This window comes from Topomyia yanbarensis, chromosome 2, assembly GCF_030247195.1.
Source record: "Topomyia yanbarensis strain Yona2022 chromosome 2, ASM3024719v1, whole genome shotgun sequence".
In the NCBI taxonomy this organism is placed as follows: domain Eukaryota; kingdom Metazoa; phylum Arthropoda; class Insecta; order Diptera; family Culicidae; genus Topomyia; species Topomyia yanbarensis.
Window position 1 is genome coordinate 342,969,283 of NC_080671.1, and position 22,616 is coordinate 342,991,898.

At 37.9% G+C, this 22,616-nt stretch overlaps 1 protein-coding gene and 1 pseudogene across 1 annotated transcript; both read right to left on the reverse strand.

Annotated features, from left to right (window-relative positions):
- Positions 1-149: 149 nt before the first annotated feature.
- LOC131684106 (exocyst complex component 4-like) lies at positions 150-16,045 on the reverse strand (annotated as a pseudogene).
- Positions 16,046-18,316: 2,271 nt separating this feature from the next.
- Positions 18,317-22,094, reverse strand: LOC131684107 (exocyst complex component 4-like). The gene is given in 8 exon segments (XM_058966674.1): positions 18,317-19,019; positions 19,090-19,288; positions 19,353-19,555; positions 19,615-20,387; positions 20,443-20,576; positions 20,633-21,034; positions 21,037-21,358; positions 21,419-22,094. Coding segments are annotated over 8 exon segments (2,433 nt in total). The 5' UTR covers positions 21,470-22,094; the 3' UTR covers positions 18,317-18,670.
- Between the last annotated feature and the right edge of the window lie 522 nt (positions 22,095-22,616).

The window sequence follows — 22,616 nt, forward strand, 5'->3', positions numbered from 1 at the left end:
CCGCAAAAAATGCGGTGCGGTGAGACACTTTTTCCCGCGGATGCGGTGCGGGTAATGAGCTTTTACCGCGCGGTATTACCGCAACCGCACTTCAAAGAATAATTGATAAAGTCTGCAGTCTGCATTAAAAAGTGAATTAAAACTATGACTTTTACCATTTGAGAAGGACGAAACTAGATTTATTTTCTGAACGAATGCTTAGCAATGGCATTATTAGGAACATCTCTCTCAGAACGTTCGAGTTTTATTTATTTACCCTACAATAGAGAAACATGATAAACATTTAATTGCTCTAATTTCCATAGACTTGACAATGATTTGAAAAAAAAGAAATCCGAATATAATCTGTATTCGACCTATCGCTACTTGATTTTTTACATTTTGATCATTCAAATATGATAAAACATACTGTTACTAAGAAATAAAATCTATAAGCTGTGTCCAATAAAATTTGGCACCATTATTTTTACGACATATTTTGAAAACTATTTATTTTATACTTCAAAGAAAACATTTACAAACGAACCTTTTCAAATACATAAAATCATTGAAAAACAATTGAATTTTACTGTCAAATCCATTACAAAATGCATCATTTTTCCTGATTCCTCTTGGCAATCGTGGAATTAGCTTTTTTAGCACCCCAATATCGGAAAGGATTTCCTGCTGCGAAATGCCTCCTTCACCGAGATTGCTGGTCAACATTTCAGCCTCGCGAACATTTCGTTGTTGTACAGCCGTCGGACTTTCCTCTTCCGACGGTTCCGTCTTCATCAGTCGCTTCTGGTTCGATTGCTGCTGCCGGTGCCGAGCGTTGTACGTTTTGAGATCTGTCCAGTTGGGGAGGGATCTAAGAACCAAATTGTGTTTGTATACTTATGCATTTCCAAACAAGTTGGGGGATCTGATTAAATACTTACTTGAGGAATCTGATTATGTCGTCATCCTTCAGCCAAGCTACGCTGTAGATCCGCTTGTCCTCAGTTTCGGGTTGAACGATTCCTCGGTAGGCAGCCTGACAGGTTTCCCGATAGGTTTTCAACAACGAACAAACCATTTTGAGCAGTTCGTCGGAGTACGTGGGTAGATCCAGGATAAGTTTTTTGGTTTCGGAGATTCCTGTGGTACATGGAAATAGATTACGAATCACAGAAAATAAATCGCAATAACAAAAACTACATACGACTTTCGACCAGAACGGTATTCTGTAGAAGTGGTCGCGTCAACCCAAGTCTCTTCATTTCCTCCGGTGTGATGATTGAACGCCAAGCGTCCTGAGTCTTCGACAGCGATTCTATCGTCAACTGTAGATTCCGATTATGTCCTCGTGCCAGATATGCGTCCTTCACGTAGTTTGCCAAAAAAGTGTTCAAACTACACAGTTGACTGAAAAATGAAAATTACGTCAAATGTTGGAATTGAAAAAAGAAATAAACAAACCTTACCCTGATTTACACTTCATAAAACCTTCGATTTCATGAATGTAACCCATCATTGGTAGATAAATCTGTCGCACCAAAGCAGCATCCGGCGCGCATACAAGAGATCGTTCCTGTTTCTTCCGATCTGGTCCCAGAGGCCCAGAAATTTGCTTATTACTGAAGCTAGCATTCAACAATTCACGCCCATTACTTCCCGACTGATTCAACGCGTCCTCCTTAGCCGTACTGTTGGACACATTTGACGGGTTCCGGCGATGCTCTTTCCCGCCAGCATCCGGTTCCAGTAAGGCCGTGTGAGAAGACTTGTCAAATTTGAACAGCATCTTTTTGCCCTGAATTTTCCGTCGGCTAAAAAACGTATTGATGTTGGTCGTCTGCTCTGTGAACTGCGCCCGCATCAACTCATCACTGCTGTCATTCTGAATGTCCAAGTAGTCTGTCAGAACCAACTTCAACACTGCCTGCGCTTGTCCCCAGTACTCGATCAAATCGTACGCCTTTACCTGGGTGAGGTTGTAGCGATGCATTACGTTGTGGTAGTTTTTCAGCGTTAACTGATGAGCGGTGGCAATCAGTTTCAACTGTTTGAACACTAAATCCAACAGTTCGAGTATAGGAATGTTTTCCTCTCGTTGTTCATCGGCGTTTGCCGAAGGATTTCCGTACTGGGGTTGGTACTGGTTCGTTTGTTGCTGCTGCTGATTGAGCATGATAATGTGATGAGTGGACCTTGTGACGATCGTTAGCAGTTCGCTTTGCATTTGTACTCTTATAGACTGGAAAGAAAAAATCAATTTAATTTCACTGGATATAACGCATACACAAATTTACCTCTATAGATTCAGGCACTTTATTCAACAACGCAAAGCACTCAATTATGATTCCTATAAAATAAGTGGAATTGACATCTGGATCCAACAGATGTGTCTTCGATGATTTCACTCTTGTCGACATCGAGATAACCTAAAAAACGAGATAGCGAATTAATAATACGAATTAAACCAAGCATTAACACTAACCATTCTGTGCAATTTCAAACAACGCCCTTCTGGCCTTCGTATTAGCTTCCATTCGTTCGGCGGAACGCCGCAGGACGTTCCGCTGGAACGGCGATGCTGCTGTACTGGCTGTATACTGACTATTCCGTCCGGAGCTCTGCCGTTGGAAGCTCTGTAGCACTTCAGCCGTACTTGAAACGTACAGATGCTTGTTCAGTTCCTCTAGTAACTTCCCGTACAACTGCTGCCGTTTGTTCTCAAAGTCTTGCCGCAGATCGTTCAGACCTTCCACATCTTTCAGCGGACCCTCGGTCACCTCAATGGCCGACATGAGCAGTTTTGTGGCGTGTAAATAATGTTTCTTGCCCATGAAAGAAGCCAGCTGCTGGGGAGTCCGGCGCAGTTCGTTGACCTGACCCAAATTTCCAGCACATACTTGTGCTGGACGGCATCCGTGTATAACTTCTTCAGTTCCTCCCGCCGGCATCGCAGTAACTGCTTACACGTCTGCAGATTTTCCTTTACAACATGAATTCTTTCCCGGGAACTAGTAATCTGAGTCGACACCTTGCCGAACAGCTGCATAACTCGAGTAAGATCGCCATCGTTCCGCGAGACAAGTTCGTTGAGCCTTTGATCAGTTTTGCGGAACTCTCTTTCGATCTTGTGCTTTTCCCGCTCCCGCTGCTCGTTCGTTTCACTGGCATCGAGAGTTTTGATCACCGAAACCAGCAGTCCACAGCCGCTCTTCAAAAGGAAAGAAAATTCTGCTGAATGTGGAATATAATTTTGAATGCATATAAAAACCATTGCCGAAGCATCGATGATGTCATCCACCCAAAGCGCCAATATAAGCATACATCACTAGCATCATTCCATATAGTAGCTATCTATGTAGCTAAACCGCAGAAAAATTTCTCACCATTATATTCCAATCAGCTACAAACAGCAGTTTGCTGAACGCCAAGCTGGGGCAAAATCTCAATTTACGCAAATCGTCAACTGGACCGTGCAGCCAACGTCAATTGACTTGCTATCGAAATACACTCCACTAATTGATAAGCGCTACAAGTAATCTTTCACTTTTCAAAAATATGTTGATAACTATCACAAATTCATCAGAACACGGAGCACAATTTATTTTCCACCTCCGCAGATATCAAACTGATTGACGTTTCCTCGACTCCACTCAGAGATGCCAGGTACTGTTTTCAAATGTCTGCAGTAATAATTTTTAAAGTCTGGGAAGAACAAAAAATGTGAGGAAAGCTAGTGTAACCAAAAGCCTTTATATTCTAAAATCTGCAAATATCTGCAACCAAACTAAAAAATCTGCAACCAAACGGAAAAATCTGCAAATATCTGCGCCATCGAAAAAATCTGCGGCTTAAATTAAGTCTGCGAATTTGCAGACTTGTCTGCAAATCTGGCATCTCTGACTCCACTGATTCTATTTTTCTTTGCCTTGTTTACACGCAATGCTCGAACTTAGCCCTCATTAATTTCAGCCTGTACACCAGGGTGGCCAGATCTCCCAATTTGTCATAAAAGATCTGATGGATACGTTTCATTGGAAACGCGCCTTTCAAATCTATAGAGTACTTGACAATCTGTAACTCTATTATGGCGATTTCGCTTGAACCTGAAACTGAGTCAGGTTCTAACCCCAACCGCTGTCAGTTCATACATTTTGACAGCAGTTGGGGTTAGGAACTGACTCAGTTTCGTCTCAAACGAAAACCACATTAGTGTGTTCAACGGTTTGTTTTCCTCCACCTGTCATAGATGGAGGATAACAAGTCGAAAATAACTTTTCGGTCGGATTATTTTCATGATGGAATATGACCAACAGGAATTGTACGTCCCCCAAATAAGTTTTACAGCGACATAGAGCATTTCAACACCATTATCGAGGGCGTGACACTCTTTTATAAAAATATTTCACCTGGTTTTATATTTTTTATATCACCTATTATATTTATACAGGGTGTTTGGTTCATGGTTAAGAATCTCTCGGGGGGTGATAGACTGCCACATTTGGAGAAAAAAATTGTTCTACACATACCATCAAATCTCAACCGTTACAGAGTTATTGAACTTTTAGTGTAAAAAACTTATTTGTCTTAAAATACCTCTAACTTTAAAAGTATACTTTGTATTTTAAATGTTTTAGTTCCATTCGAAAGGTGAGAAAATTTCGCATTGAGTGATGCCCTCAGATGTTTCAGCTAATGAGTTTAAGTAGCCTTTTCAAAGTAATTTATTGAAAATTAAACAATTTCAAACTATTTTTCGTTCATTTATTGAAAATCCTAATAGTTAACCTCATCATTTTAATAATTCAGATTGTTAGTCTTGATGAGCTGCTTAATTTGTTCATTGACATGATACACTTACCTTTTCTTATTTTCATGATTTTGGGTTATTCAACTTGGATATTTTTATCTCATTTTCACTAGTACCAGCTCTAATTGAAAAATTACGGCACTTATTGTACTTTTTTTCTTTTTATTTGAAAGCCAGGAAAATTTTCAGTGAAAAATGTATTAATACCTTTCAGTTAAGTGAATTTAGTATTCTTTTAAAAGTAAATTAGTTTAAAGTTAGTGCTATTATTAGCATTTTCGTTAATTTTCTTAAAATAGTAAATAATAAACATCACCACTATTATCATGGAAATAATGCATCTCAGCAAGTTCTACAGTTCTTTCTTTGACTCCATTCAATTATCTCTTTTGGTTTCGACGCAAAATCGTTTTTATCACATCGTTTCATATGCAAAAATAACGATTTCGAACCCACTACATTTGTGGTGAGCTCATGCTGTGTTAACTATTAAATAGCAGCAAAATGAAAAGAGATATAGACAAAGTGTCTAATAAAAAGTTATAGAGAACAGTAAGGGGCATCAAATGAACAATAGTGACGATAAATTTTGTTGATTAATAAATAGAATAATTAAAAAACTCAAAAAAAACACGAATTTTGAGTTATTTCGTTAGTAAAAAATCATTTAGTACACTTAACTAAAAGATATTTGTACATACACTGATAGGACATTTTCTCAGCTTTCCAATGAAATCTTGCAAATAACGATATAAAGCATATTTTTTAGATTAGAGTCTTTTAAATACTTGCAAGTCGGGTACAGGAAAAGTATAGTAATGAAATTACAAAGAAATGAGAAGAGATAGAAATATGACGTCCAAAAACAAATTATGAATCGTCCTAAAACCCAACTTTTGGATAATGGATATTACTATAATCATACTTCATTATTTCGAGAAAATTAGCAAAAACCGCCTCAAAAACACTAACTTTTAACTACTTTACAGCTATAAGGTAATTAAAACTAATTACTTAAAAGATATGAGAACACCATTCAATAGAAAATTTTCTCACCTTTCGAATGGAACTGAAACATTTAAAATACAAAGTATACTTTTAAAGTTAGAGGTATTTTAAGACAAATAAGTTTTTTACACAAAAAGTTCAATAACTCTGTAACGGTTGAGATTTGATGGTATGTGTAGAACAATTTTTATCTCCAAATATGGCAGTCTATCACCCCCCGAGAGATTCTTAACCATGAACCAAACACCCTGTATATACAGGCATACTTGCCGAATTCCATGGAATTCCATGCATAAAATCTGTCCTCCGCAACTCTCTAAACGTTTGTTCAACATTTTGGAAGACTAAAATAATAGTAAGTGGTTTGACGATTAATATATTTGCTGGCCTCCCCTACCTACTACTCCGTAAGTATTTCTTCTGCGGCGCATGTAGGTTCCGGACTCCTTTTTTGTAGCACGGGTCCCAGAGGCCTTCAATGTTTAGCACAGCGAACATTGATAAATAGATTTACATTTTGCACATTTCATTATTACCTTACGAAAATGTAAACAACAAAACATGGCAACTCATAAACACTAGTTTACAAGAAAAATGAAGCTTCAAGAAAAAGTATTTTTTAGACTAATTTTGGGTTGCTGAACATGAAAACAATATTCATTTTTTTGTTCAAAGAAGCGATTTTGTGATTTTCTCAAAAAGCACGTTTTTGAGCACTTTTTGTAGTTTTTAGTCAATATTTCGTGTCAAAATCATCCAATTAATATTGTCAATATGCAGGTTGAAAGGTGCCGAGATGCCCTTTTCAAAAACATATAATATGTGTCGATCATATGTAAAATTTTTAGTGCTGCAAACGTCCAAAGTTTAAAAAAGTGCATTTTTGACCATTTTTAAAAGTTACTCATTTTTGATTGATTTTTTTTACAGAAGAGCAAATCTTTTTTCAGACATTTTAGAATCTAAGATGACAGATAATATGTTTACGTTAATTTTAAGCCTAATATCACTAACATCGGATGAAAAATGTTGATGCAATGGCACATTAAGCGAAATGGAAATTTTATGATTTTAGCAGTCCCTGTCCTGGTGCGGCGGTTTAGAGGGTGTAGCACTGGTCTCATAAACCAGTCATCAAATATTCGAGTCCCTATCGGGACTCAGTGGGATTGTAGCACTAGCCACGTTATATTCTGTGAACTGAGAATCGGCTGCGAAGCCTGTTGAAGCAGAAGGCGAAAATTCCTTTAATTTATTAAATATGTACTCACCACAGACAAAACAAAACTTTTCCAACGAATATTTCCACATTTTAAAAAGAGCACTTAGTTGTTCAATGAAATATCCAAAACCATTCAAATGCCGCAGGATGGATGGATGAAAGCTCGAGAAGACAGTAGCCAACACAAACAATAACTATCAAGTATAGAAGATTATTTCCGCCAAAAATATGATTGCGCGAAAAATAAAAAGTTACAGTTTTCACTCAATGCTTCATACAATCTACATTTTTCATCAGATTTTTGTGATTATTGGCTTAAAATTTATGCAAAAAGATTATTTATCTCATTAGATTTTAAAAGAATTTTCTTCTATCCTTGATTTGTTATAAAAAATTAACCAGAAATATGCATTTTTTTAGAAAAGGTCGAAAAGGCATTGAACTTTTTTAATTTGGTCGATTTTAATCATAATAAATGTACATTTGATCTACACATATTATACATTTTCGGAAAGGGCATACCAATACCTTTCGACTGTTTCGATCGGATCCTATTTGAACGAGGTATTGACAAATAACTAAAATAGTGCCCTAAACACCTTTTTCGAAGAAATCTTGAAAATGGTTCTTTCAAAAAAGTGGACTTTGTTTTCGTATTCAGCTATCCAAAATTAACTTAGAAAACAACTTTCTTTTCAGTTTATCACGATTACCTTAAAATTGTTAAAATCTGTTACATAAGATTCTGAAAATATGAAAAATCATTTTTCTGTAATCAAAATGCTCTGCCAAATGCCAAAAATGAGGAATCAAAAGAAAATCTTTTTTTTTTAAACTCGAACTTCTTTGAAAGAAAATTTGAGTATTATTTTCGTGGTCAGCTACCCAAATTTAATCTAGAAAACACTTTTTCTCGCAACTTGATTTTTCATGTAAACTAGTGTAATCTTATTTAAGACCGAAAGAAAAATGTGAAAAACAGAACAATTTTCACTCGGTGCTTAATAACAGCAACAGTTTATATCGGATTTTTGTGATCTTAGGCTTAAAATTCCTATGAGAAGTTTGTCTGTCACATAAGATTTCAAAAGATTTTTTTTTGCCGAATTTTTTTTTATGAAAAATCAACTAAAAATGAGTAATTTTACCAAGCATTACTTTTTTGATTTTGGTTGCTCTTAACCCTAAATTATTGATATTTAATACAAACATGTTATACATTTTCGGAATAAGCACATCAATACCTTTCGAATGGTGAGTCAATTGTGTTAATCGGAAGATTTGTTCCTGAAATATTGACAGCTGCAAAAAGTGCTCAAAAACACGTTTTTCAAAAAATCTCAAGAACGGTTCTTTGAAAAAGAAAATGAATATGATTTTCGAGTTCCGCGACCCAAATTTGACTTAGAAAACACCTTTTTTCTTAACTTCATACAATCACCCCAAAATTTGTAAACTAGTGAAATTCACCGCACACTGAGACTAACTTCGAAAACCAGTTCGAAAATACTGAAAGCATATATGCTCATAAAGTCTATAAAATTATAATGTTGCTTATAATTCTACAAAAACATTATAAATGTATAATATTTTATAATTTATTGGAAGTGTCACGCCCCTTGACCATTATAAATACTTTACGAGAGCTAATTCAAATGTTTAATTTGGCTGACAGTTTTATATATGACAGCTGGAGGAAAACAAACCCCCAAGTAGTGTGAGTGAAATCGTTTGCATATAACTTTATTAAGTATACGAAGTAAAACCTAGAAAAACTCTACACGGTTAAATAAAACAACCTGCAGAATAAGTTTTTTTAACTTACTTTTGAGTTGTGCGTCGCTTTCGCACTTATTAGTGTTGTTAAAAACAAAACGAGAGATTCGACTCAGTCGAGGTCTTCCGTGGAGGAACGTACTTTTGAGTTGTTTGGGGTATACTCAAAATTAGGTAAATTAAGCTTTAATGCTGTTTTTCTCTCCGCAGTTCTCTTTATAAAGTTTTTCTAAGTAGCCCCAGTAAAGTGCAGTCGTAATTTTGGCTTCATGAAACACCTCGCTTAGCCGAGCTGTCATAATATTGTAAATTTGCATAACAAATGACTGAATCAAATCACTACTGGTAGGTAATGGATTTTAAGTGTATTCCACAAATCAGCCTTGCGTTATGCAACGTTTTGTGCAGGTTTAGTATACTGCCGTTCTACGCATAATTGTCCCATGAATATAGGGAATCCCATAGAACAAGGGGCAAATATACTTATAACGGCAGTATACCAGATGCAAATGGTGCCAAATTCACCACGCTCAGTAAAATTGATAAATTCTTTTTAGATTACAGAATTGATAAAAATTGTTTTAATGAGCTAACCTATCAATCAAATTCTGTTTTAAGAATTGTCCTTGCGTTAAAACCAAAATAGGAGGCTTATTACTACCGCAAATAGCACATACAAGAACTAGTTATACAAAAAACTTGCTGGCAACCTTAGAGCGACCTTTAGTAAGCAGTTGGTGCGGCGTCTACGTTTCGGTGAATGTCTCAATAGTATTCCTGCTCCAGTGATACAACCGATTCTGAAAGACATTTTTACGGCTCGCACACTTGTATAATACAACTCATCGAATAAAAACTCAGGGACTGGAGTGGTAAAAATCAGAATTATCGTGTGTCCCGAACGATGATCAAATATTGGTCCAAAGAACGCAATATTTTCCCAAATTTTCATACGGATCCGAGCAATAGATCGAAAGTTACAGCGCTTCGAAACGCACATCGTCTACCAAGAACAGTGGTAATTTGAAATTTTAAACTCTTTTTTTTTTCATACGTTTATTTGACACGGCATTTGCAAAAGCTTTTTACGCCAGTTTCTTTTTTTTTACATAGCACGTTACAAAAATCCTTAAGACTAATTTTAACTATACTAGTACTTTGTCTAAAACTAACACTGAAATCACTTTATTGTTTGCTTTTTTCCTTACATTGTTGTACTTCATAATGATCTAGTATTTTCGGGTGTATTTATTTACTTTTTTTTCTGTTATTGTCTAAATTTAAAAACTAAATATTCTAGGACACTTTAATTGGTGAATGATTAGCCTTGGATGAGAGTATGAGGAGATGAATTTAATTAAATTTTGATAGACGCTGTTTTTAGAAAATGATAGATAAGTTCCATGTATAGAGGATCGCGATACGCCAGGATGTCTCTAACAGGAACATGGATTGGTCTTCCTCGGACTTGTAAAGAATCTACTAATTGTGATCTGGCTTCACGATATTCAGTGCAGGACCAAACAACATGCTCAATGTCGTGGTAACCTTCTCCACAAGCACAATGATTACCCTCAGCGAGCCCAATACGACGGAGATGCGCATCTAAAGTATAATGATTGGACATGAGCCTAGACATCACACGGATGAAGTCCCGACTTACATCCAATCCTTTGAACCATGCCTTCGTTGATACTTTAGGGATAATTGAGTGTAGCCATCGTCCCATATCTCCATTGTCCCAAGATGTTTGCCAACTAGCAAGTGTCCTCTGTCGAGAAGCGCTATAAAATTCATTGTAAGCGATGGGTCTTTCATATATTTCACCATCTAGTGCACCAATCTTGGCTAAATTATCAGCTTTCTCATTGCCCGCAATAGAGCAATGGGCGGGGAGCCACACTAGGGTAAATTTATAACATTTTCTTGTCAGGTTACTCAGAGATTCTCGTATCTTCCCCAAAAAGAATGGATCGTGATTATCAATCCTCTTTGAGCGTAGAGCTGCAATTGTGCTGAGACTATCAGTGAGGATAAAGTAATGGTTCGGGGGTAAAGTATTAATTATTTGCAAACTATAGTGAACTGCTGCTAGTTCCGCTATATAAACAGAGGCGGGTTCTGCAAGTTTGAGAGAAATTGAAAAATTATTGTTGAAAATACCGAAACCAGTGGCCTCACTGATTCGTGACCCATCAGTGTAAAACATTTTAAGGCAGTCTATGTGTTGATATTTACTTGTGAATATTTTAGGGATCTCCCGCGAGCGTAGATGATCCGGAATTCCACGAATCTCTGCTTGCATGGACGTGTCGAAGAATAAAGTGGATTCAGGAAAAATTTTAAACTCTTATCATGAAATGTTGTTTTTCCAAAAATGGCTTTTCTACGATCACGATTGTCGAAAAACTATTCAACCGATCTTATTCATTTTGTTTTTCAATTGTTCCTAATTAATTTTTCTCATACCTTCACGGTTCCATTTTTATACATACATTTTTATTTTGCATACATGAATTTTTTAATACATTTTTTAGAGCTCAAAATATCCAATTTTTGGGGAAAATGTTTCCGTATGGAGGAAAAAATTATTATTAATTCCACTAATCGTTAAGGTACAAGGCGAGGGGCACGCACTAGCAGGTTTGAGTGCATCGTATTGAAAATACTTACGTATTTTGAACATAATTAAAGTAAGTAATGAAAGTATTTAAAAATACTTCTGTTGTACTTAATGAGGTACTTAACTTTATTACTGTCGATGTGTACGTATTTAAAGAATATAAAGTACATCTTGACGGTAATTAAAATATTTTGCGTATTCAAAGTACGAAGGCGCTGTACTTAAAATCGTTTCAGTAATTAAAGTACAAAGAAATGGACGCGTACTTGCAGTACTTATTGTACATTATGGTACTTAATGGTACTTAAAGGAACTAATTATGTAAGACTTTTGGCACTGCGTGGTATTGAAGATTTAGTGCTTGCCCCTCGGAACAAGGAATGCATATATTGATGAATATTTTTAACTTAGGATTTTGGTTGATTTGCTGGCCTTCCATCGTGATTACCGCAAACTTCTCAAACAAAAAAAGGTTTTGGGAAAAGACCTCAACTCCACCAATTATAAAAATATTGTTATAAACTAATGTTTGCTTTTTCATCGAAAAATGTGCTATCAAAAATCAAACATTCCTTTTTTTCGCAAAAGGATATGTAACACCTCCATTTAACTATAGCAAAAGCTCAACTTATTGCTAGGTTTTTTACACTCAACCTTGGGTCACGTACACTCCTATTTGTGTTGAATTTACTTAATTTTGAGTATAGCTGAGATAACTAAAAATGGCTTATTGTTCGAAAGAGCTCAACTGGGTTGAATCTCTCGTTAATGATAACATGAATAAGTGCGAGTAAGATACAGAACTTAAAATAACTAAGTAAAGCGAACCTATTCTTTGGCTTCAATTATTTTTCTGTGCACAAATACCTCGTTGTTTCTCTATTAAATCTCCATGTAAGAAGAGGACGTTGAAAAGAAAAATAACAAGGTTCTATTGAGAGAGAGAGAGAGAAAAAGAGGTATAAAATTGTACGAATGGGAAAGTCAAGTGTATTAGGCTTTGTATCTCGTATTCTGATTGAGAGTGAGTTTACGTTGCAGCTATTATTGCGGTCGACCGTTACTGAAACCTGGGCCGGAGTGAATAAAGCGAAAGCTGAAACATAACATTTAGACACCATTTTGCAATGAATCGTGATAAAAAAATCATCTGAATCAAAATGCGTATCATTATAAAATTCTTTTCATTCATTTGTTCCGATCCACCGTGTATTTTGCCACGTTCACATGTGTTTCCGGTCAAACGATTCTTTGTCTATGATGGTTAACAAACAACAATCTATGTAAATATCTGAGATGATCAGGAAATTTCTGATAATCTTAAAATATAGAGTAGGGGATTGGTAAATTAAATGCTTTGTACGCAGCTCAACTGGGTTCGATTCCCAACCCTGCACATAGGGTTAGAGATTTTTCCAAAAAAGATTTCTCTAACCCGAACAGAGGCGAATAACCTTGTTTGCTATGATTAATAATAAAATCCACCTGTTTTGAAGTCATGCCACTTCTTTAGTTAATAACTTTTCTCAGCGAATTTCCACAAACGTGCAATGTTCCACGAATGTGTTCAGTAGAAGAATACCTTTAGAAATATATAGTGTTCTCATGAATTGATTGATGAGGTGATTTTTAAGAATTTATTTTCAATTTTAACAGATTTTCCATTCTAATTTCCATATGAAATTTGGAATTTTTGGAAGGTCCGTAGACATAACCGATCGGTACCAAAATTTGCACAATTACTAAAGGCCATAAAAGGAATCAGTAGAGCCTGGTGGAGCTAAAAGTCAAAAAATCAACCAGTCTAAATTGGTAAGTTACGTCTGGCCTTATAGATTAGCATCTATTAAATTAGTATATTTACGTGCGTGCAAAGTTGATGAAATTAAAGTTTTTGAATCCATGAACAGTAGAGTGACACGAAAAAATGACCCCTATCGACCCCTGAGTCGATTCCTAGTCCCACCAGGAGTAATTGCACCAAATTTGATTTTTCGACAATTTACGTGGAGAAAGCCCACTAGCGCGCATTTTTGCCGTTAGGTGGCACTGTATGCATCGTATCATCACAGTAAGTGAATATAAGAAAGATAATTTAATTGTCTACAACTTAGTCGAAGACTGCTAGTCAATCCGGCTTTGTTAAAAGAAGTTATTAAACTTTTAACAAAGTGATGTCTGAGTCAGTTTTGCATGGGGCCTAGCAGTGCATGGTTGTGTATCGGTATTCGATTCCCACCAACTATACATTTTTGTGACTTAATGGTTAGATTAAGCTGAATACTATGTTCGGAAAAATTGTAGTGCATGATACGAGTTATGTTTGGTTAGAAAATTTTAGTTCTACCTGTGACCGCATAGAGGGCGCCAATACTAACTTTTCAACTTTCATCTCCAAATTGAATTCGCCGTTTGTCATAAGTCTGTCTTTTTCCATCAGACTAAACATAGATAACTCAAAACTAGAAAAATCGCTGCTCAATATAAATGGCTTTGATTTGTCAGCTTCTAGTATATTTTAAAAAAACTGTGTATTCGAATCTACATCCAACCAGACACGAAATCCTCTGGACAAAACCGTTCCCTCAGCTTTCTGTTAATCAGCGACAATCGAGGCGAGCGATTTCGTGGTAAAATTCTGATGGGAACCAAGAACAACACTCGAAGACTTCTGATGTGAGCCGCGCAAAAAACAAGACCTGACATCATCAAATCGTTGATAAATATATATGATACAAACACTTTCTGTCAGATTGTCCCTGGGCTGTATTTATCGAAACGGTGCGTTTCGTGTAAGACGTCAACGTCCGACAAGTAACTAGCTCTACGTTAAACGAAGTGGATCAGTGTTTGTTGAACAAACTTTTTTACGAAAGAGCACAAAATTGATACAAAAACGGAAATAAAATGATTTTTTTTTTCAAATTAAGTGCAAACTGATTATACATTTACAGAGTGCATCGATCACATAAATAACATTGGCAAGTCGTTGAGAGACGGATTATACTGTAAAATATTTTAAAATTTCTGTACTGTTACAGTGAATATTAAGGTTTTGCTACTACAGATTTCTATTCGGGATATAATACTCATAGATTCCAACGAAAATGGAATTTCAATTGGGTCATTAAATGAAGAGTAAAATTTCTCTTTTATTATATCCAGCTTTTTACGTGCCATAATGGCAGTCTAAATTGTTCAGTTCGTAATACGTTTAATTGCCTTTTTTGACAATCGTTTACGCCAGTTTGACAGCAACGCCCAGTTGAAAATGTCGGTCGTTCATTGAATAAACATCCAACGCTTTGGACTAACATAGGATGAATTAATCTCCTTGGGGGGGGGGGGGGTCGACGTAAACGATTATTGTCAAAAAAAGGGCCATTAAACGTATTAAACTGAACAATTTAGACCGCCATTATGGTACGTAAAAAGCTGGATAAACCGATAGAGATGAATATAACAATATATATGTTCAACCCCTTCAAATTTCAGAATAATTTTTAATTGATTTTCTACGAAAATGAAAACATGTGCCAGTTTGACACTGTCAGATCCCCTTGAGGGAAGTTTAAGCTAAATAATCAGGAAAGGTTATGAGGCTATATCTAGGGACTAGAAAAAATTATGTCTTAAGAGCTTCGGTTTCTTAAAAAGAAAGAAAACTATATGTCCCGATTTTATAAATGTCCTTGTTTTATCAGCCTAAAATCCACCAAGTGGCTGATAAAAACGGGTCTTTACTGTATCACTCTTCCTTGACAGTGAATTTAGCTACATGGATTAGCATTTTTGACAGTTATCCCAGCAAAAGGATAGGGATCAAGGTAGCTCAGTGGAGGATGGCGTCGTAATAATTCTATTTTATAAAGATTATTCGTTATTTTGCGTACAAAAATGTAAAAAAACCCGACTACGTATCTCCAACTTCAGCTGCATCGGAAAAAAATAAAAACAGCATATGGCTTAATGACCCATTTCACAGAAATCTCGACAAACATATGATTACGGCTTAAAAGCCAACTGTCAAAATTCTCTCTGAAAGGAAATTCCGGACAAACCGTTACTGGCCAAACACAGTTCACAGCAGGTTATGAAAAAGAAAACTTTTCTCTTTTGTTTACTACCGACATCTGTGATTGGTGAGTAACGGTTTGTCCGAAATTTTCTTTCAAAGAGAATTTTGACAGTATGCTTTTAAGCCGTAATCATATGTTTGTCGAGAAATGAACTAGTCCGTTCGACAACTGCAATATCCGGCTGACCATCTGGCAACCATGTTTCGCTGACGCGAGGTTAGCTCGATTGCATTTGACGTTCCCTCATTTTGCCATCTTCACTCTGAAGGGGTGTATTTTTTTCTTACTCACGTAAAAAGGTCAACCCACAGAGGATGACATGAACACCCACAAAAATAAACACAAATTTCCAGACAGCTGCGCCTTTTCTGCACTGAATAACACATTACCACGATGAATGCCACTGTTAACTATCATTTCGCACTATTTTTAAATCGAACTAACACCCCCAATTACCGTTTCTTTGCCGTATTTCACAGCTCTCGGTGGTTTCACTGGTGGAGAATCCATGTATGGAAATGAGCACTTGCAAGTGAATCAATTATTATCTTCGCTTCTTTCTATGCTTCGGCATTCGCATCGATATCCCGGTTGCATACATGAATACTTCGAATCCACTTCCCGTTAGGCAAATGCTTGTTGGTTCAGCTGAGATGAACCCTTCACAAATGTATGACTACTGTTCATGTTCATGTCATTGCACCACTTGGCGCAAATATAAAATAGACATACAAACGATTTAGAGTCGGTAGGTGAAAATGATTGTGTACTTTTTTGTATTTTACCTTTAAAAATACTTATTACTTAATAATACACTAGCGCTAAATCTAGATATAAAAACAAACACGAACACATTTTGTGCATAGAATTACATTCATCATGCCAAACCATTTCGCAACAAACACGTGCTCGCCCAGAAGCACGTGTTCCGAAAAGACGCAACCCGCCATGTATAAAAAATCAACAAAGTAGGCCCTGTTAATTGGAAAGACCCAGATTTTCATTCTCTTCCAAATTTTCAAGTGGAGCTGACGCATTTTTTTTAATAGCAAAAATTTTCAAGTTCCTTTCCATTGATCATGTTGTCCGGGTGGAACAACTTCCGGTAGGGCCCGTTCCGTACCTGATCCACAACCGTCGGTTCCGTGTCGACCAGAACCGCTCGTGGAACGTATCGATCAGCGGACGTTATCTGAAAGAACGTCCCACAAAAGCTGTTTCCATCATCGTTGTTCGGTTCGACTTCCTGCAACTTTCCGTCCAATCCAATCTTGTGCTCCAGCAGGTATAATTCCCACGCCGAATTTCCGAGCTGGATTCCGGCCTGACCAACGTGAACCGAGATGGTTTCGCGATTGCTAAAACTCTGCCGGAGGAAAGATTTCAGCGTCTGTGGAAAACGTAATTAGAAGTATTATTGTTATACTGGTACCATTGTACGAATGCTTTCTTGCGGTACATCAAATCGAACTTGTAGTTCAATTTTTGCCACGCTTTCGAAATTGCCGTAGTTGAAGCAAGCATCGAAACCCCTCGATGTATAGACGCCAAATCACCGTCCGGAATCATGGCTGGGCATTTCTGATTGATGCCAATCTGTGGGAAATCAACTGAAAGGTAAACACGTCAGTTATATTGGTTGTTACTTAAACCTAACTTTGAATTCAGTGGGGCACCAGTCGACAAAACGGATATCTCGCCGGAATTTAATGGAGGCTATCGCAGTGTTGACATCTTTGGGCACTACATCACCGCGGTACAACAAACAACAGGCCATATATTTACCGTTCTTTAGATTACATTTGACCATCTGAATGAGGGCATGGAGGAGCCGATGTTCAAGGAAGCACGAGAAAATTTGGCCGCCCTGGAAATGGACTATGAGGAGGTTTCGAATGATTGCGAAGGTAAGAACGGAGGTTAGGCCGATGATATGCTTACGCAGCAGAATGCGATGATGCCCCATTGTTGTGCTCAGCTATGTTCACAGACCGCTTTGCTTTGCGCTTAAGTTTGTCAACGGCACTCACCGTTTTGTTTGCCATACTTGGCATAATTTTTGTTTTTAACCGATTTTTGAATACGAAATTTTTGAAAAAAAGTTTCAATACAGGAGCCCCATTTCGAAATTTTCGGCAGAAATGGTACATAACTGCCATTGAACTAAATGAAAACAGAAGATTTTCGCGCTATCTGATTGGAAATATGCACAATTTTGCAACTAATTCCGTAGAATGTACAATTAGTGAAAATAACGGAAATTTTTGATTTTGCGAATGTAGTAATTATCTGCGACATGATTGCTTCATACCTGGAACGGGACCTGCAGCTAGATGCTTTCTTTTTTTCGTTTCGCGCAGCTTCCACTTTTTACCTCACAAATTTTTTTTATCCCTTTATGGGCAGCTAGGGCCGAGGGTGGTGGCTAGCGGGTTTCATACATCCTTGACCTGACGGACAAAGCTATGGTGCCTTGAACACAGGCAACGCAGATCCAAGGCCATCATTGAAATGATAAGTTCTGCGTTTGAGATGTACTTCCCCCGGTTGCCAGACGAATACCTGTAATTATTACTTGTTGCTTTGTATGTATGAATCTAATGTTGAGTCCTGGGTAGGGTTCGTCGCGGTTGCGGTAATTACTGCAACCGCGCGGTATTTACCGCACCCGCACCGCAAAAAATGCGGTGCGGTGAGACACTTTTTCCCGCGGATGCGGTGCGGGTAATGAGCTTTTACCGCGCGGTATTACCGCAACCGCACTTCAAAGAATAATTGATAAAGTCTGCAGTCTGCATTAAAAAGTGAATTAAAACTATGACTTTTACCATTTGAGAAGGACGAAACTAGATTTATTTTCTGAACGAATGCTTAGCAATGGCATTATTAGGAACATCTCTCTCAGAACGTTCGAGTTTTATTTATTTACCCTACAATAGAGAAACATGATAAACATTTAATTGCTCTAATTTCCATAGACTTGACAATGATTTGAAAAAAAAAAGAAATCCGAATATAATCTGTATTCGACCTATCGCTACTTGATTTTTTACATTTTGATCATTCAAATATGATAAAACATACTGTTACTAAGAAATAAAATCTATAAGCTGTGTCCAATAAAATTTGGCACCATTATTTTTACGACATATTTTGAAAACTATTTATTTTATACTTCAAAGAAAACATTTACAAACGAACCTTTTCAAATACATAAAATCATTGAAAAACAATTGAATTTTACTGTCAAATCCATTACAAAATGCATCATTTTTCCTGATTCCTCTTGGCAATCGTGGAATTAGCTCTTTTAGCACCCCAATATCGGAAAGGATTTCCTGCTGCGAAATGCCTCCTTCACCGAGATTGCTGGTCAACATTTCAGCCTCGCGAACATTTCGTTGTTGTACAGCCGTCGGACTTTCCTCTTCCGACGGTTCCGTCTTCATCAGTCGCTTCTGGTTCGATTGCTGCTGCCGGTGCCGAGCGTTGTACGTTTTGAGATCTGTCCAGTTGGGGAGGGATCTAAGAACCAAATTGTGTTTGTATACTTATGCATTTCCAAACAAGTTGGGGGATCTGATTAAATACTTACTTGAGGAATCTGGTTATGTCGTCATCCTTCAGCCAAGCTACGCTGTAGATCCGCTTGTCCTCAGTTTCGGGTTGAACGATTCCTCGGTAGGCAGCCTGACAGGTTTCCCGATAGGTTTTCAACAACGAACAAACCATTTTGAGCAGTTCGTCGGAGTACGTGGGTAGATCCAGGATAAGTTTTTTGGTTTCGGAGATTCCTGTGGTACATGGAAATAGATTACGAATCACAGAAAATAAATCGCAATAACAAAAACTACATACGACTTTCGACCAGAACGGTATTCTGTAGAAGTGGTCGCGTCAACCCAAGTCTCTTCATTTCCTCCGGTGTGATGATTGAACGCCAAGCGTCCTGAGTCTTCGACAGCGATTCTATCGTCAACTGTAGATTCCGATTATGTCCTCGTGCCAGATATGCGTCCTTCACGTAGTTTGCCAAAAAAGTGTTCAAACTACACAGTTGACTGAAAAATGAAAATTACGTCAAATGTTGGAATTGAAAAAAGAAATAAACAAACCTTACCCTGATTTACACTTCATAAAACCTTCGATTTCATGAATGTAACCCATCATTGGTAGATAAATCTGTCGCACCAAAGCAGCATCCGGCGCGCATACAAGAGATCGTTCCTGTTTCTTCCGATCTGGTCCCAGAGGCCCAGAAATTTGCTTATTACTGAAGCTAGCATTCAACAATTCACGCCCATTACTTCCCGACTGATTCAACGCGTCCTCCTTAGCCGTACTGTTGGACACATTTGACGGGTTCCGGCGATGCTCTTTCCCGCCAGCATCCGGTTCCAGTAAGGCCGTGTGAGAAGACTTGTCAAATTTGAACAGCATCTTTTTGCCCTGAATTTTCCGTCGGCTAAAAAACGTATTGATGTTGGTCGTCTGCTCTGTGAACTGCGCCCGCATCAACTCATCACTGCTGTCATTCTGAATGTCCAAGTAGTCTGTCAGAACCAACTTCAACACTGCCTGCGCTTGTCCCCAGTACTCGATCAAATCGTACGCCTTTACCTGGGTGAGGTTGTAGCGATGCATTACGTTGTGGTAGTTTTTCAGCGTTAACTGATGAGCGGTGGCAATCAGTTTCAACTGTTTGAACACTAAATCCAACAGTTCGAGTATAGGAATGTTTTCCTCTCGTTGTTCATCGGCGTTTGCCGAAGGATTTCCGTACTGGGGTTGGTACTGGTTCGTTTGTTGCTGCTGCTGATTGAGCATGATAATGTGATGAGTGGACCTTGTGACGATCGTTAGCAGTTCGCTTTGCATTTGTACTCTTATAGACTGGAAAGAAAAAATCAATTTAATTTCACTGGATATAACGCATACACAAATTTACCTCTATAGATTCAGGCACTTTATTCAACAACGCAAAGCACTCAATTATGATTCCTATAAAATAAGTGGAATTGACATCTGGATCCAGCAGATCTGTGTCTTCGATGATTTCACTCTTGTCGACATCGAGATAACCTAAAAAACGAGATAGCGAATTAATAATACGAATTAAACCAAGCATTAACACTAACCATTCTGTGCAATTTCAAACAACGCCCTTCTGGCCTTCGTATTAGCTTCCATTCGTTCGGCGGAACGCCGCAGGACGTTCCGCTGGAACGGCGATGCTGCTGTACTGGCTGTATACTGACTATTCCGTCCGGAGCTCTGCCGTTGGAAGCTCTGCAGCACTTCAGCCGTACTTGAAACGTACAGATGCTTGTTCAGTTCCTCTAGTAACTTCCCGTACAACTGCTGCAGTTTGTTCTCAAAGTCTTGCCGCAGATCGTTCAGACCTCCCACATCTTTCAGCGGACTCTCGGTCACCTCAATGGCCGACATGAGCAGTTTTGTGGCGTGTAAATAATGTTTCTTGCCCATGAAAGAAGCCAGTTGCTGGGGAGTCCGGCGCAGTTCGTTGACCTGACCCAAATTTCCAGCACATACTTGTGCTGGACGGCATCCGTGTATAACTTCTTCAGTTCCTCCCGCCGGCATCGCAGTAACTGCTTACACGTCTGCAGATTTTCCTCTACAACATGAATTCTTTCCCGGGAACTAGTAATCTGAGTCGACACCTTGCCGAACAGCTGCATAACTCGAGTAAGATCGCCATCGTTCCGCGAGACAAGTTCGTTGAGCCTTTGATCAGTTTTGCGGAACTCTCTTTCGATCTTGTGCTTTTCCCGCTCCCGCTGCTCGTTCGTTTCACTGGCATCGAGAGTTTTGATCACCGAAACCAGCAGTCCACAGCCGCTCTACAAAAGGAAAGAAAATTCTGCTGAATGTGGAATATAATTTTGAATGCATATAAAAACCATTGCCGAAGCATCGATGATGTCATCCACCCAAAGCGCCAATATAAGCATACATCACTAGCATCATTCCATATAGTAGCTATCTATGTAGCTAAACCGCAGAAAAATTTCTCACCATTATATTCCAATCAGCTACAAACAGCAGTTTGCTGAACGCCAAGCTGGGGCAAAATCTCAATTTACGCAAATCGTCAACTGGACCGTGCAGCCAACGTCAATTGACTTGCTATCGAAATACACTCCACTAATTGATAAGCGCTACAAGTAATCTTTCACTTTTCAAAAATATGTTGATAACTATCACAAATTCATCAGAACACGGAGCACAATTTATTTTCCACCTCCGCAGATATCAAACTGATTGATGTTTCCTCGACTCCACTGATTCCTTGACTTGATACAAAGTTTATGTAACTGACAAGTTTTCGTTCTGCTGATAAATAAATTACAAATTACAAATTCTATTTTTCTTTGCCTTGTTTACACGCAATGCTCGAACTTAGCCCTCATTAATTTCAGCCTGTACACCAGGGTGGCCAGATCTCCCAATTTGTCATAAAAGATCTGATGGATACGTTTCATTGGAAACGCGCCTTTCAAATCTATAGAGTACTTGACAATCTGTAACTCTATTATGGCGATTTCGCTTGAACCTGAAACTGAGTCAGGTTCTAACCCCAACCGCTGTCAGTTCATACATTTTGACAGCAGTTGGGGTTAGGAACTTTTCGGTCGGATTCTTTTCATGATGGAATATGACCAACAGGAATTGTACGTCCCCCAAATAAGTTTTACAGCGACATAGAGCATTTCAACACCATTATCGAGGGCGTGACACTCTTTTATAAAAATATTTCACCTGGTTTTATATTTTTTATATCACCTATTATATTTATACAGGGTGTTTGGTTCATGGTTAAGAATCTCTCGGGGGGGGAGGGGGGCGGGGGGGGGGGGTGATAGACTGCCACGTTTGGAGAAAAAAATTGTTCTACATATACCATCAAATCTCAACCGTTACAGAGTTATTGAACTTTTAGTGTAAAAAACTTATTTGTCTTAAAATACCTCTAACTTTAAAAGTATACTTTGTATTTTAAATGTTTTAGTTCCATTCGAAAGGTGAGAAAATTTCGCATTAAGTGATGCCCTCAGATGTTTCAGCTAATGAGTTTAAGTAGCCTTTTCAAAGTAATTT